The 17,803-nt window shown below is 35.9% G+C and overlaps 1 protein-coding gene across 1 annotated transcript in view; it reads right to left on the bottom strand.

Annotated features, from left to right (window-relative positions):
- Positions 1–17,803, bottom strand: part of CDH7 (cadherin 7) — a 110,571-nt gene that overhangs the window by 56,192 nt on the left and 36,576 nt on the right. Inside the window, exons 2-3 of the mRNA XM_058557278.1 lie at positions 7,716–8,010; positions 4,045–4,164 (exon numbers count right to left, since the gene is read on the bottom strand). Of these exons, the coding sequence (XP_058413261.1) occupies positions 4,045–4,164; positions 7,716–8,010 (415 nt within the window). The remainder of the gene's footprint in view (positions 1–4,044; positions 4,165–7,715; positions 8,011–17,803) is intronic.

Here is a 17,803-nt window from a genome sequence, read left to right as displayed (position 1 = left end):
ATAAAGAATTATTAGGAGAGAACTCTGGTAGTCTAAGTTACTCACTTATTTTTCACACCTCTAATTGTCTCTTTACAAGTGATACTGTAAATAACACTTTTCCAAGGCAAAAATCATCATGATGTTTGCAAAGTAATGCAGGTGGCAAAAGTAATTTCCAAATACTTCAAGTATTAAACATATTTTTGACAAGAATGGAATAATTGGGAGAGAATTGAATTTAAATAAGGACATTCAAAAAATAATTGATTCCTAGTTCTATGACATTTGCTAGCTTTTTATTTTTAAGTATAAACTGTCTTCATTTGGAAAAGAATTCTCATGCATTGGATTTGATTTGCATTTTGCTATATACTATATAGACACACACACAGCAAATTAACACTATGTCTCTGAAGTGGTAAAGACCAATCTTATCTAGTCAGATCCCTACAGTTGTCTGAGATTTTCATGGAAGATGATAGCATTTAATTTCAATAATCAGTAATTTTAAGCGACTTATAAGAAGAAGAATATATCCTGCAGCTCTTTAGAAAAGCAACTGGCTAAGATTTTAGGCTTTCTGAATAATAATTTTTCTATAGATGTATCATCTGACCCAGTAAACCAGAACTTTTCATTTGTTTATAATCCATGCTTACAAAAAGTATTACGCATCTGAAAAATATATTTATCACTGTCACTGTTCAAAAACCGTCTGGTTTTTAGTCTGGGAATAAATTTTCAGATTATTCTCTAATGTCCTATTAGCCATTGATGATTAAAAAAAAAAAGCATATTCTGTTACCATGGATCTTAAGACTTTGTATGTGTACTACACGTAACAGATAAGAGCCATTTCTGAAATCTAGCCCAGCTTAGGGAACCAGACAATCGCTGGAGCCTGCACTCTACACAATGAACTTTGTTACAGTCTCAGGAGTCTAGGCAACCAGAGGACCCACAGGGCTTGGGGGATTCATGCTGTGTGGGTTTGATATACACTGGATGTACAAGGTGAATCTCTTCCTAATAACTTTATATTTCTTTCCAAATTTTCTGTCTAAGCCTTGTATTAGGTACCTGTAAGTGAAGCATATAACGGAATCATTAAAAGATGGAGAAGAGCCAACGATAGTAAAGGTGGAAGCTTTGGGAACATCAAAGGATTCCAGAGCTGGTATCAAATGAAGAGTCCCTGAGGAAGGGATTCTTGTAACCTGTGAGGGAACATCCTCAGCAAGCCCTGACAGGAGTGAGGGTCCTCCATACCATGAGTCATGCCACAGAACAGAATGTGGGAAGAGGGCTTTGTTATGACTATACTACTTACATAAAATTAGGATGTAACAGGTATGCATGTAATGTATAACACAAGTACCATGTAGTCACACCTCTGTGTTGAAGAAAGAACTTCTAAACGACAAGCGATATTTAACACACAAACCATTTTCCAGAGCCAGCTTCACGGCCTTGTGACTTGACAGTCACTCTAGCCCCATGCTTGGTTTCTTGCTCTGCTGATGACATCTTGAAATCTTATTAATTTTAGAACAAGAAGCCTGCGTTTTCATTTTGACCTGCAAATTATGTAGCCAGTCCTGCCATATATAAAATAGATCAAAATGGGATCTATTTGCTTGCAGGTTACGGAATAGATCAACATGTTAGAATAATCCTCAGTCTCCCAGGAAATGTGGGGACATTATGAAGATAGGTGATGGGCTTCTTCGCAGCCCTTTTAATGCTGCATTATCTTGTTTCTAGTTTCTTGTTCTTGTTTCTATTTGCTTGTTGAAGTAAATTGTCAACACTGGTTTTTGCAGCTACTCACATTCTTGTTTGGTGGGTGGAGAAAATAAGGTAGAAAATACAGTTACCCTCTGTCATTTGGCCTGTAAGTAGTGCTACAGATGCAAATGTGGTCAGAGGTTTCAGCCATGCTAGGTTAATGACATGTGATTAATAAATAGTAATGGTTATTATTAATATTATTCTTTTTTTTTTAAAGAAAATAAAAGTTAAACAAATTTACAGAGAGGTGCCTAACAGTGATTTCCTGGCCTGTTTTTACATAATCTTGATTTAGCATATTTTTAGCATTTTTCCTGTCAAAAGTTTCACTTTCTTCTCAAAAACTCTTAGATTTGGAGATGTGGAAAATAATGTTATTTCTCATAAGAATAAGAATCAGACTGACACAAAGTGAGGCAGACTAACTCACACTTGATTTACAGCTCTCCATATCCTTAAATTTTCCATTTTTGACAGAAAATTACTGCTTTTTGACAAAAAATGCATTCTTCATATTATGAATTGTGGAGAGGACAAAAATTCCCAGAATATCTCTGCTCTAATGATTATAGAAACAAAAGACCCAATGATTACCATGATTATAGCATTAACAACCCTGAACAAAACAAAATTAAACTAAACTTTCTTTAGCTCCTGTAATGCACAATCCTTGAGCTTCTGAAATTATGATTAAGTTTGAAGTACTAATAATGTGATCCCATGACACAGACTATTGTCCAGCTGATCAGTCAGTTTGGCCTTACCTACACAGGGCTTATGAAAAACCTATTATCTTACAACAAAGCTAAAATCACAAGCCAATCATTACTAGCAGCAAATATTTAACCCTTGGGATCAGTACGTGCTATTTTGGGACAGGTTATATAATGCAGGAGGAGTGTATAATTTGTGAGCAAATTGTCAGAAACTTGTCAATGTCTTTCTAGACTATGAAGAGGAGACATATAAGGGAATGGGTGGGTGTTTGAATTTAGGTTTCTCAGATCTATCCTTAAATCAACCACGAGCACACCTTCCACATTCACAGGATTCATATCATAAATCAAATACTTTCACTTACTTCTTCAATACTTGCTTAATTAGAACTATTTCTACTTTATTAGACCTTCCAGGTGGCTTCCAAACCCTACCACTACATTGATATAAAATACGCAATTCGGTCTTTATGAAAATTCTAATGAATGATGAGCTAGGATTGAATTTACTTCTCTGCTCATGCATATTACAATTGTCATTCTCAAAAGACATTTAAAATATTTATGCCTCACAGTGATGTGAGAATGAATTAATATTGTCATTTTTTAAAATATGGAAAACAGGCTAAGTGGCATTAAAATATTCATTTAGGATCATAGGTACTATCAAATATTCATAATCATAAACTTGGCTATTTGAAGAATTCTTCTCTATGATAAAGGCAAAATTATTAAAATGTAGAGAAATTTTGGATTTTCAGAGTGATGAAGAATATCAATGGCACCCACCCATCTTCACACTCACCACTTTTCCCTACACACAGAGCCACAAAAGCGGAATAGATAAAATATTATTTTATAACTAAGATAACAGTGCTCCAAATTATAGTCTTACTTAATGTAAACTATTTCAGCTTAAAAGCAAAACAGAACATCTAGCCAACCGACCAAATACTCTATCTAGGCAGTCTTACAACTCATAAAAACTACTTTTCTCCTAAAATTAAAAAATAGTCATTTCATTTTGTTTTTGATTGAGCAGATCATCATCCTAATTGTTATGTTTAAACTAATTTCCCTGAGAAAACCAGCCTCTGGAAAGATAAGCTGAACCTATTACCTATTCTATTGCATGGCAGAGAGATATCTGTTTGAGATTTAAATTTTACTGTGATATAACTCCTATGTGAATTAATTAAAGAAAACAAAGCAAAAATAAAACTTAAAAGTGAATAATCAATATTTTCTTATATAGTCAGGAGATAGCAGCTGAAATACTTTTTAATATATAATATTTTGTTTAATTTTGATAGGAATTTACAACTGATAAATGTAATAAAATTTACATTTGATAAATGCAATAAAATATTCTTAAAAGGTGCTAGTGCTTCTATAAATAGTTATTTATTACCATAGTACACATAGCAATAAAAGCACAATAAAAATATAGTGTCTGTTATCAGTCCCAATTATATTGAAGAAAAATAACTAATGTTAATTCTATTCCAAGATATAAATGATGACTTTACAAGGAGTGCTGCATTTCAATTTTTACCTGTTTTAGGTTCCACTGAGAAGTACGGCTGTCCCTGCAGAATACTGTACACCACTCGAGCACTGTTGCCATATGTAGGATCGTCAGCATCTGTTGCTGTCACTTGTACCACTGAGGTCCCTACATGCCAGTCCAAAAACCAAGAATTAAAAACTTCCAAATGCCACAAAGCATAAAAACTCACAAATTGCTGAAGATTCTATATTAGATTTGTTTTAAATTCTTCATTTTTCTTGTTTCAAGGCACATGAAAAATTTATATCATATTTTTTGTATAAGACAAACCCAAAAAGATGATAAATGCTAATTAAGCCCTCAGGAATATTTAAGGGATATAAAGATACGATGGTAAAAAAATAAGATTGATGATGCATGTTAGAGGGGGATATGCTCAGAATTGGATGGGACTCAAATTTTAGGCATCTCATCCATCAGGGTCAGGTAAGAAGTTTTTATGAAGAGCAATCTCTGTGAGTTTCATCACTATCCAAGAGGCAGCATGACAAGTAGTGACATCTTGACACTCAAGTCATCAAGGGGATCTCACTGTTGTAGCTAAGTAGAGCCAGAGAGAAAGGGAAACTTCATTAATTGAATAAAGAATATTCGATTGATACATTTAACTGGATCTTAGGTGGCTACCCTACCTCTTCAGTAATAGTTTTATTTTTCATTTCTACTAATTGATTTAAAAACAAAAGCATGAAGTGAAAATTTAAACCAAACCCCCCTCAAAGGAGGAAAAGCATGACAACATCAAAAATTGCATTATTAGTTGTTTCTTTACATTTCATATGATAGAATGTCGTATTGCTTCTTCATTTTACTAGGTACTCACTTATTCCATACGGAAAGCATGTATTGTGATCTGTTCTTTTTATTTCTGTTTAGAATGTAATCTTAAAAATATTAGATACTCAAGTTTGCTTGGTTTATATATTTAAGCACATGCTATTTTATCATTTATGTCCTATCTGATGGGGATGGGACAAGTCCCTTTCTTTATATATTCTTTTAAGGTTCAAGTTTGTTTCTAATAATTTCTTGAAAATATGGCATTTTTAATTTAATGTCTCTTTAAGATATATTCCTACATAGATATCCCTTTCTAAATGCCTTAAATAAGTCATTAATGTCCATTTTGTTACAAATCTATTCACTTTTCCACTCTATCATTTCCCTTATCAATGCCATTTTCTTTAAAAGTGAGTGGAAATTATGAAGTTACATATATAGCACCATTTTTTAAATTATGAAGTTTTTATTTATGAGACAGACTTAGGTGATCGTGCCACGTGAGTGCCTAGTAGGACCAAATGGTAAATGCCGTATATTTAAAAATCTTTTTAAGAATTAAATCTTATTTTAAAATGTTAGAATCAATGATATTCATGTTCTCTGTTTTCTCTATAATGCACCATCTTTACAGCAATATTTACTCTGGTGATACACTTTAGGTACTGATTTTTTACTTCATTTGAAAAGAAGACAACCTTAAATAAACAAAATAATGAAAACCACCTCAGTAATTTTACTTGTGTATAATATAATTTTTTCTGAAGTGTTCATTAAGTAATCTACTACACACACACACATATTCTCAAATAACTTTAAATTGTCCATGCTTACTATCCATGCTGGCAAGGAATAAGCTATCTTAAGGGTCTAAGATTGTGTTTTAAATCTTATAATTAGTTAGCACGCAATGAAAAAAATACCCAGAATATTAAACACTGAAAGCTTGTGCTGTATATACCACACTACTTAGTGGTGATTATAACTATTTGGTTAGAATTAAACACTTTGATAAATGATGACTCACTATAAATCCATATAACATATTTTATACAGTCATTCTTAGTTCTAATTTTGTTCTTAGTTTGAATTTTGATATTAATGATCTGAAATAGTGTCAAGTAGACCCTAAAGACATTTGAAAATCATTTTCTAGAAAGTTCTGATCCTGTTGGAATCAATCAAATAACTAAAATAACTTACATGTGCACATAATAATCATGTTGTTTGATATCAGAATGGTACCATTGAAACCTAAATTACAGTGCATTACTTAGCCTCTAAAACAAAAATCTCCCATTAATCCAATTTGCATCAAACATTCTATATAGGAAAGTGAAACCTTAGCAAGCCAATGAAGAATGCCCAAATGCCCATGAGAGTTATGGAGTCAAACTGAATTGCTCAAACACACCTCAAAACTTTCTGTTTTTCTAAACATTACTACTTTGGGGAGGACAATGTGCCTTCTCTTTTCTCTAAAACCTCCAAAAAATCTTGTTGCTGCTGTCATCGTTGTTGTTTTTGTTACTGTTGTTAAGCAACAACAGCAGGAAGCACTCTGAAGATGTGGGTGGTATTGAGAAAGTGTGAATAAGCCTGTCTGGTCAAAGAAACGCTTATATATAAGCTAACTATAGTGAGACACTGTCACTGTGGTTCAGTTCCGGGCCACAAGCATTGATTTCTCTGGTTCATTTTCAGTTTGTATTTCTTTAGCAGCTAGAGACATGGTGTTCCAAATAATTTTCTCTCTCCCAGCTGATAGGAACAGAAATTTAGGGTCACCGCATTGTGATTCTCTGAAAGGGCACACATAATACATCTTTGCAATTCCACTCCCCAGCATAGCGGATGTGCTGACTGAATGATGGAATGAATGAAATGACATTTAAAGTAAAACAAATCACACTGAGTAAAATTTTCATGTGTTAAAATACAAGCTAAATTATTATTTTAAATAAACTTCCTCCTTCAATACTAAAAACAATAGGAAATTAATATAGAAATCAACTGGTCTCTCTTCCAGCCCCATAATTTTTTATTTTGTAAGATCATCCATACTTTAATTACATATTGGCTTAAAACTATTCCAAAAGTATCTGAATAGATGGAATTTAAAACAGAGTTTAATAGTATTTGATATAAATAAAGTATATACTAGAAGTACTTTACTTTCCATTTTTCCAGTAATGGGGCAATGTCAAAAGGCCTTTGAGTAAAACAGCCTTCATTATTCTTTTATATGTCTCAAACCGAGTATCATTTTTCCATTACTATCAACTCAGTAATAAAATTTCATATGTTTAAGTTTCTGGAGAAATTACAGAAGGATTAGTGGTGGCATGTGGATGGACATTTGTAGGGTCAAACATTCTATAAGCAAATAGACTGGCTGATCCAATGTTAACCTGATCCAATGTTAACCACTGACAGCCTGCCTGATATCTTGGCCAGAAACAGATGCTCAGAATAGTGAATCATTACGCTAGTATCAGGAGAAAGAAAAGTAAAAGATCATCACAGGGCTGTGTCTGGAAGGATTTTCTAACTTCGTAGATGTAATTTTAATCATTTTTAAAATTTTTTTAAATATTAAATTGAAAAGGGAATGTAAGACCTAAGTAATTTATTGAAGACATTGAGCTCTCTGTGCAAAAGCAAAAATTTCCTAATTTTCCATATAAATAAAATAATAAGTTGAATAATTAGATTTAGGTACTGGCTACTAACATGTCTCAAATTTTCCCCTCACCCTAAATGACAAGTACTATACAAATACTAATATGATTTCTTTTCAGTACTTACAATGATTTAGTTTTACACAAATTCCCTAAAATCAGACACTCAGTGCAAAAGCAATGCTCTTTACTTACCCACAGGAGACATTTCGGGAACTCCTGCAGTGTACGGACCATCCAAGAATTTGGGTTCATTGTCATTGATATCCTGAATCTTGATGACGAACTCGGACTCAGGCTCCACAGGCTTGTTGGTGAGCCTGTCCAGCGCCTGGGCTCGCAGCGTGTAGTAGGCCTGCTCCTCGCGATCCAGCCTCTTGGTGGCATGAATATCCCCAGTGTTCTCATCAATAATGAAAATGGAACTTGCCCCTTCGCCTGACAAGATGTATTTGATGGAACCATCTCCTTTATCAACATCAGAGTGAAGCTGGTAAAAAATTCATGTGAGATGAGATTAACTTACAAAAGAGTCAGCGATATGGAGATATGTAAAAATAATTCTTATGTCAGGCAGCAGTACAGGAAATTTTATTGTTCTTGGGAAGATAAGCGGATGCTTATTGTGCACAGCAGAAAGGCTATTAGAACGTGTCAGCTTGCACTCATGAGCAAGACAATTTCATTTCTTCCCGTAAACAGTCTCATTTCCAAAGGGATTTTATATCATTCCCAAAGTTAGGAACTTGTTGTAGTGTTATTTTTGATTTGATCTGTCCTTGCCAGTTTTAGCCATCTTCTTTGAACAGAGCAGACATTCAATAAACATTTATAATTGGTTGACCTGATCTTATTCCAAGCAAAAGGATTTGCTACAGAACATTTGTAAATTTAGATCTAATCTATTACTTAATATGCTTAGCAATCCCCACGTTCTTTAAGGGGGCCTTTCCTTCCCACCCCCACTTCCACTCCTTTTCACGATTAACAAATACAGATGGATGTCCAGTCACTAAATTGGTCCCCGAATCCTGTTCTATATTTTAAAATTTGAAGCTGAAAAATATCACACTGCTCTCTGAAGTAGGAATTTTACATCAGCGTGTGCCTGAGACTTCAACTAAAACCTTTCTTGAAATACCAAGAACTGCATTAGATTTGCATGATTAACCTCAGCATCGGCCGCAGGGGCAGCACCTCATGATTTGCATTTCATATCAGGAACTGTCCCTTCTGTATGTCAGAACATTATGTTGAACAGAAGAACCTGAGGAAACTCAGAAATAACTACACATTTTCCTGAACTTCATAACCTGAGAAATACAGTACTCAATCTGTCATCTCAACAATCTTTCATCCCCTATAACTGCCATCACTCTGGATTTCAATTAATACGAATGTAAAAACCCAATTTACCAAATAAAAAGGCTTTTCACTGCCTTACAGAATTATGTTTGTGTTTTTTAAAAGAGAAGGTGCTAAAAATATAAAATATGGAAAACTACTAAGGAAGGTGTGTGCACAGTGCATTTTCATCCTTTCATGGTAGCTGTTGAAGATACCACTCTTTGCCCCACAGATATCTATAAGAGATTCTTCCACCACCTTGTGACAGCTGTGTTTATACTCTGCTTCAAAATACTTAAATATCTGATTTGTCCTTTAGTTTCTGTAGCTTTTAGTCAGGACTAAATAATACAAAAAATGAATTTCTGGCACAAGTTATCATTTAGATTTATTTAGTGTGGAATTATCTAGTGGATCACTGTGCCATGTGTTTATCCAGCATATGAAGAAGTTGTGTTTTTGAAATATGGTGAATTACTTAACTTTCTGAAGTCATTCTCAGGATTAGTATTACATCTATATCTCCATCTAATTTAAGAAGGAAGAAAGCTGAAAATTATTAAGGTTTGAATTACTGAGTGCTTCCTATGTGCCAGGAACTATTAATGTTCTCTACATAGTAATTCATTCCATACTTACATTGAATGACTTTATTATTCCTATCAACAGATGAGGAAACTGAGGTAGAGGAAGGCTAAACACTTTGCCTGCGGTCACACAGCCAGCTCTCTCTGGCTGCAACAGGATTATGAAAGCCGGTGGACTGTGCAAAGGCCATTCTCCACTGCCTACAATGGGATCCTGCCTCTGGGAGAGGAGCTGCTGTCCTGTGAGGGGGGACATCAAAAGCTGCTGCAAAGGAGAACCCAGGGAAAGAAGGGTGCAAGCAACCCGCCCCACCTGATGGCTCCCCAAATCTTCAAGAAGCTCAGTGCTTCAGATGGTTGCCATCACTGCGTTTTATGACTTACCAGAAGGGTCCCTTCTTGGCATTATACAACAGCGATAAACTCAACCACCCTCAACAACACACAGCAAAGAACTTGAGTCCTGAGACATATGCAGACGGTGGATGAAAGTAAGTTGCTTTAAGCTGCTAATACCTGAAGTATTCCCCTACACACACACTTCTCACAGCCACTCTACTAACCCCTCCTCACCTTCGTCCATGCCTCTATGGGCCAGCACCCAGTGGTGGGTGTGTACACTCTACTGATGACTAGTGTGAGATGCTGAAGGAAGATCTGATGACTATAAGAAATACATAAATAATACCCAGGTCATGTCTTTAATCAAAGGCTTGCTATATCTCTAAATCTCATCCCATTTATAGAATCAGCCCTTATGATACATTTGACTAACTCCTGTCAACTGATTGCTGTTTTCACGGCATGGTGAAACAATGTTCCTGTGGTATTCCAGGTAAGGAAGAGAGGATGCGTTCTTTTTCAATATATAACAGACATTAAACTCTGACTGTGATCTTCAACCTGAGCTCTGATGCCATATTTTACATCATGTCGTATTGTTAGTTATTCTCCATTACTGACAGTATACGAATTTAAAGGTAAAAGGTTCATATTGCTTGTTTCTCCAATCATTCAAAGATCAGATTCCTCCTCTTCTACCTCACCCCACCCACCCACCCACACACACACACACACCCTATTTCAGGAGCCCTGAACTTTGCCATCCTCCCCATCACTGACACTTCTCTCCCAGTTAGGACCACCACTAGGCTTGTAATCACTGCCAGAATTCACAAGTAGAAAATTGTTTTGAGTCTAAGCTCAGTGTCCTTGCAAAGTTAGTGTAAGCATCTGCAGTTAAAAGTGGATGACCATTGGAAATGTTAAGATGGATACATAATTATCAGATGCATTCAGACATTTAATCTGTGAGACTGCGCATTATATTAATCTTAATAGGTGGAGTAAAATCCATATTGTTAGCGAAAAACTATCCTTCTGTGCTGAAAAAGAATGCTTAGCAAAGAAAAACGCTGCAAGTGTAGAATTACTGAATGGCATTCTTAAGTTAACACACGTCTATATAGGCACATGTGCACACACACACAATCTTTGTGAATAACTCACTAATACAGAGTTGAGAAGTACTACTCTGCACAGTAAAAAACCTCTGGTCAGGAGGAAAAAACAACATTCTATGGTCCCACAATATGGTAAATTAATTAATAAACAATAAATGAAAAACACAATCAGGGCTGACCCGGTGGCGCAAGCGATTAAGTGCATGCACTCCGCTACAGTGGCCCGGGTTTCGCCGGTTCGGATCCCAGGCGCGCACTGATGGACTGCTTGGCAAGCCATGCTGTGGCGGTGTCTCATATAAAGTGGAGGAAGATGGGCACAGATGTTAGTCCAGGGCCAGTCTTCCTCAGCAAAAAAAGAGGAGGATTGGCAGATGTTAGCACAGGGCTGATCTCCTCTCAAAAAAAAAAAAAGAAAAACACAATCAAACAAATGTTTATACTCTATTTGGGGCAGAGTAGAACTCACAATGTTATGTCTATTTCACTTGCAAATAACCTTATAAACATAATCTTGTGATTCATCTAAACAATAAGAACAACAACATCTTGATTACTTAATTACCAGACAAAACTGACCCTTATTGCCTGGGTTCCTAAATCCTTTTCAAAATATTTGTTGTGACTCCAAAGTAAATATTTCTAGTAAATAATTTTTTTTTTTTTGCAAATGAGCACAAGTAGTGAGGAGTACAGGCCCCTTAGCTGAGTCTAGCGCACGATAAGGTGAAAGAATAAGCAGGGAAGGAGATAAAGTTATTATGTGAATCCTATATGTCGCTATGTTAGCACTGTGTATGGTAACAGTGTAAGAAATACTAAATCGTGTTGGACTCTTTAAAATCTAAACAGGCCAGGAATGCAAAGTACACTTTACATGCACCCTAAAATATAATATGTTGAATAATCCACTACGGCTCCATCATCCCCTGCTTAATAGAATATCCACCCATTATCTCTAATATATCAACCTTTTCTTTGTAATCTCTCTGAACAATAATCCTAATTCAGAATCTTAAAATCTTTCACTCGGGCTATTACAAAACTCCCCAGCTATTCTCCACTTTTAATAATTCACAAGGTCTAGGCTGTCATAGTGCTTGTCAGAAATTATCTCCCCAAAATATACATTGAATTATATCATACCCCTGCTTAAATACATTTAATCACTTCCCATGGTCTACGGATTTAGCCCCAAATTCTAAGCATGTGGTAGCATGTGGCTCCATGTGGCCGTGTGCTCTCTCCCTAGTCTCTCTTTTCCGGCACATCCCAGAGTGCACTTGATGCTCCAGGCATGTTGGACTGGTCACCACTGCCTAAGCATAGCAAGCACTTCTGTCCATTTCAAGACGTGTACTTCATCATCTTGCCCACCAACTGACATCCAACTCAGCTTAATGCAAGTTCCCTTCTACCCAAGGCTTAACAATCCTCTTATCTTTTTCCCAGGGCACGTTGTTTGAATTTCTATGACAGAATGCATTTAATTCTGCTTTATATTGAAAATCTCATTTAGTTGTTTTCAAATCCAACCCCTTCTTTAATTTATACACTCCTTAAGAGCTGGATTGTTTTTATCACCATATTCCACATTCTCAATCAAAAATTTGTTGTATTAAATTTAGTAAATTTATAATCCACTTTGTAAAACAGTAGTGCTTGTTTTATTTCAATTTCTATTTTAAAGTTTTAATGCATTAGGCAAAAAACAACTGAACAAAAAAAAATCCTGTATCTCTGGTTTGTTCTTCCTAATCCTCTGAACTGCCTAGATGGAGCTCAGATACCTCGTTTTGTATGCACATGAACACGTGGCACCTTACTTTGTACTTGCACATTTCATGTCTGTGGTCCCCAGGAGACAGAGCCCTGTAGGCGCAGACACGCTTTCTAATTCCTCTCTGTCTCCCTAGGTCTTATACAGTTCACACACATACACATACACACACACACACTAAGGTGCTCGAGGAGGGTTTTATAGACCCTTAGATGTCCTTGGATGGCAGAATCTCCACGTCCTTGATTAATTTTTTTATCCACCATTTATTTTTTAATTTAAGAACGTAAAGACCAAAACTACAACAGAGATCAATGCACTTGAGTTCTAACAAGTTTCTTACATCTATTTAATCACCTAGGGCCTGATACGAACTTCCTGGTCCAGCCAGCACTTTCAATCCATCTGCTTAAAGAATAGTCTGAAAATGGTGAATATTCCTCAATGCAGCAAAGAGTAAGGTAAAAAAAATCAATTCAATATATTGATCAACTTTTCTTCCCTCTGTGTACTTCTTAAACTCTGCTTGTTATTTGCTCTTACTGATGACCTCGTCTTTACCCTCTGACTTTTAGTCTCCTCCTCTGTAAAATGGAGATAAAAACACCCACACCTGGACTTCATCAAACAATTGCAACAATTACTCGAGATACATACAGCAGAATGTGATTCAGAAAGGTAAATTACTATAATATCAGGATTGTACTTTTTAATATTTTTGCCTTTGAAAACACACTAAATTTTTGTCACAAAAAAGAGCAAATCTAGCCAGAAGATAAAACTACTGAGAAAGAGACAATGTTTATCATGAAAGCTTCGACACTAAACAAAAGCCTCTGTTATCTTCACCGATCTATATATGATGCAGATAGAAATAATTATACTTTTATATTTAAATTTCCTTGTAAGGAACACTTGAATAATAAAAATGCAAAATGCATTATTACATAAATAAAACTTTATACTGCTACATTTGTGTACAAAAATGGAGTAGCGATGGCTGAGTAGAAAATATGTACGTGCTTCTTTGAGCAGCGTGTTAATCAATCCGAGAATCATTTATATTGAACGGCAGCAAAGGATTTCTAAGGTGAATTTTCTACCATTGGTTTACTTATTATAGATTCCTAATTTTCTAAAGTTTAAAAATATATTATAGATTGTTAGAACTCATTCAGTTTACTTTTACTAAACTTTTACAAGGTTAAGATGATAAGTATAGAGGGAAGATTTAAATAATAATTGGTGGAAATAAAACTACTTGAATATACACATTACATGCAAGTTTTCTTTTCTCATTATGCTTTTTAATAGATATTTTCCACATGCCACTGGACACCATGTAATTATTAAGCTGTTAAAGAAATATTAGAGATGAAAACAAGTGTATGAGTCATTTCTTTCTGGTTGAAGGATTCCTGATTTATAATTATCATTGTGGTCCAGGGTAACAGAACACAATTTACTTGGAAAGCATCTCTGATGAAGATGCATGGTTTAAGAAGGATAGATATTAATTATTATACATAGAGTAATAAAGGAAAGAGATACAATTCAGGAAGTGCTTAGGTAAGGTTAAAATTGCCAAGAAAATCTCATTTCTTTCTTTTTTAACCAATAAATAAATAAATAAAAAGGGGCTACTCAGATTGATTTTATTCTTAGAAAAATTTCACACTAATTCGACAGCAATAAACATTCATTCTGGGGTCTTAGTTCATTTATTTAGCAGCAGAGCGGTTACAACTGCGAGGTCATTTCAAAGAAACCCGAGGTATGGCTGTTGAAGGTCCACTCTGCTCCTTATTGTGCCGCCTTGATCACTCTTCAATCCCTGTTGATCCATCTGTTATAGATCAGGGTCCGTAAATGTACACTTGGCCTTGAACAGTGAAGTGAGGATACAATGAAGGAACGCCTTTGGAAGTATTTTATAAAATGTAACTTTCTGTCTATATGTATAAGTTCACATATAGTGATACAATAGAATTATGTGCATTCCAGGGGTTGGGGGAGGATCTTACTTTTGTTTGAAAAGCTTGTACCTTTGGGCCTATGGCGTGGTTACCAGAGCTTCACATTAAGAGCCACGTCTTTTTCACCAGGGACTGAATGATAACAACTCAGAAAAGCATTCTTTATTCCACAAGGCTACATGCACTCCCTAAAGAACTCCACAGCACGCATCTCATCCTCTCTCTGGTTGCTGGCTCCAGGCCACATCCAAAAGTTTCAGACGACTTAAGAAATCTGGCTTGAGTCAAATTCTGTCTGATCAAAACTCCTCCTTGGCTAATGTAATTGTGAGCACATCACGTTCTCTCCTTCAGGGCTCCCGCGTGGTACCTCACTCAGCTCTGAACTCCAAATAGTGAACCAGAAGCAGTTACAAAGCAGACCCCTGGAAAGGTTAAGCTTTTTTCTCAGGAGGATAACTTTTATTTTTTTTTATTATTTTATTTTTTTAATTCATTTAATTTTTTTTCCCCAAAGCCCCAGTAGATAGTTGTATGTCATAGTTGCACAGTCTTCTAGCTGCTGTATGTGGGACGCGGCCTCAGCATGGCCGGAGAAGCCGTGCGTCGGTGCATCAGTGCGCGCCCGGGATCCAAACTCGGGCCGCCAGCATTGGAGCGCGTGCACTTAACTGCTAAGCCACGGGGCCAGCCCATGAAGGATAACTTTTAGTCTTACTTTTTTAAATGGGGACTGGTTGAGCAGAAGATGTATGCCCACAGGAGGCAATAGCAGTACCACTCAAAGAATGGGTGTCATCCATCCATGTCAGGGTGAGTAAGGAAACTGAGAGCAAGGGCTTAGCAGCTGTCACAGTCATTTTACAGAGTAATTTAATGTCTGTTGAACCCAATAGAAATAACAAAAAAATAAGGATTGAATTTTTTTATCTAAACAATTCATTTTTAATGTAGTTACAAAATTATTAGGAAGTCACAACAGACTGTGTCCTGTGTTATCAAAAATAAGTGAGCTTGCAAACAAACAAAAAACTTAGCCCTTCAGCACAGGTCAGCTGAGAAGCACGGGGTCAGCAGATAAAACCCTGCAGGAAAGCTTCCTGAATACTTCCAGGCAATAATCAGTCCTAACTAATGTTTCCTGTCCTAACCTTAGGGAAGACTGGAAGATACTCGCCACCATGGAGGCACAGGGGAATCTGCAGACGCTATCTTTTAAGACTTGCACAGAAGTTTTGTACATGGCATTTTGGAGAAGGCATTCATGTACATGTTGCAGAGGGCAATAGCATAATGTGTTTCCAACCAATTCCTGAAGTCTTTTGCATTGCATTGCCTTGTGCATTTGAAAATAGAAACAAGAGGCGAGTGGCAGAAAGGGATAAAGGAACACATATGCATGGTGACAGATAAAAATTAGACTATTGGTGGTGAGCACGATGCAGTCTATACAGAAACTGATAAATAATAATGTGCAAATCAAATTACGCAATGTTATAAACCATTATGAACTCAATAAGTGAAAAAAATAGAAACAATAATAGTTGAAACAATTCAAATATAATTTTGGAGTCTACACTTGGGTGAGAAAACTTCAACACTTGTATAATTTAAAAAGATAATATTCTATACTATCTTATCAGTTCTGATACAAGGATATGTGTCCAATGTGGCCTGATGGAAGCCAGTATGTGGACAGATACAGAGACACAGAGAATGTCAGAGATAACATAGACCTAGCAGAGTGAACAGAGAAAAGGAGCTAGTCCAAGAGGAGAACAGACAGTGACTAGGTCATATACTTATTAATAAGATCTTGGTAAGAAGGCTGATGGTTAACTCTAAATCCACAGTAAGTATGCACATTACTTATAATTTGTGATATTTGGTTAACTTGTTTTCAAATATTCTTCATTGAGTACTTAGTGTTTGTTTAGGTAATCCTTCCTGGCATCTTTATAAAGTTACAAGTATCCCTTTAGCTGTTATTAAAAGCACCAGGGTAAAAGCACCACTTCAGCCCTTAGCTGGACTAGAGGGATACGACAGACATTATCCTGGTGCCCAAACTGCACTGTCCTTGTAAATTAAATGGAGCTCGAATCGGGCCCGTTTCTGTCTTCATCTAGACACTCAACATATATTAATCACCTATTAAAAATAAGTACAGAGTAGCTACTATAGGCGCAGTGTATGGATGAAGATGAGAAGCGGCTGAGAAGCAAGGTGGAGCAGACATCACTGAACCAAAGGGCCCCTGTCTTCATGAGCTTACAGAGAGGCAGGCTGTCAGTGGACCAGGTTGAACAAACACTTTCAGTTCTGATGACCTCAAGACAGCACCTGCAGAATGTCAAGAAATCATATGGCAGGAAAACCAAACCAAGATCAAAGGTTCAGGGAAGTGCTTTTTAAAGAAATGATATTTAAGTTGAGTTAAGAAGGCTATTACTAAGAATTAATCTGGCATTGAAGGGTAGAGCTTGATTTCCAGAAAGGAATTTGACTGAATGATGGAATAAATTACTTTTTGGGGACATTCAGGTTGAGTAATACACAGGATCCACTAATTTATAACACAGAATAATTTTTGTGTATAATACATAAAAAGAGGCATTAGAAAATAAATGTTACAACCTACATTCTGTAAACATCTGTTTAAATAATTTAAAAATTTTAAAAAACCACAGAATAGTTCACTGATCTTAACCTACTGCTTGGCTAATGAAGTTATTATTTTTTGATATTCAGTATGTAGGTTTCCTGCACGAGAATTACCTGAGATGTTGGTGAAAAATGCCAATTTCTGGGCTCTGTCTTAAGTATATGGAATCAGAACCTCTTTGAGTTGGAACTAGGAATCTGAATTTTCAGCCAGCATTGCAGATCACAAACTTCTGGTCTAACAAATAACACCACTCGCACACAAACCTGCTGAGGCTAATAATGTCACTGCTGAAAACAGTGAGTCACTTTTCAATTAACTTGCACTTATAATTTCATCTATAAGAGATTATTGAGGAAAATTTTCTCTGTATCTTGATTTGTTTATATATTTTCCTCAAAATAAAATTGTCCCTTCTCTAACTACCAGCAGTATAGGAGAAAAATTATACAGTGTATATTTATA

The sequence above is a fragment of the Diceros bicornis genome, chromosome 16 (assembly GCF_020826845.1).
Source record: "Diceros bicornis minor isolate mBicDic1 chromosome 16, mDicBic1.mat.cur, whole genome shotgun sequence".
NCBI classification, from domain to species: domain Eukaryota; kingdom Metazoa; phylum Chordata; class Mammalia; order Perissodactyla; family Rhinocerotidae; genus Diceros; species Diceros bicornis.
This window is presented reverse-complemented; position numbering and strand designations above follow the sequence as displayed.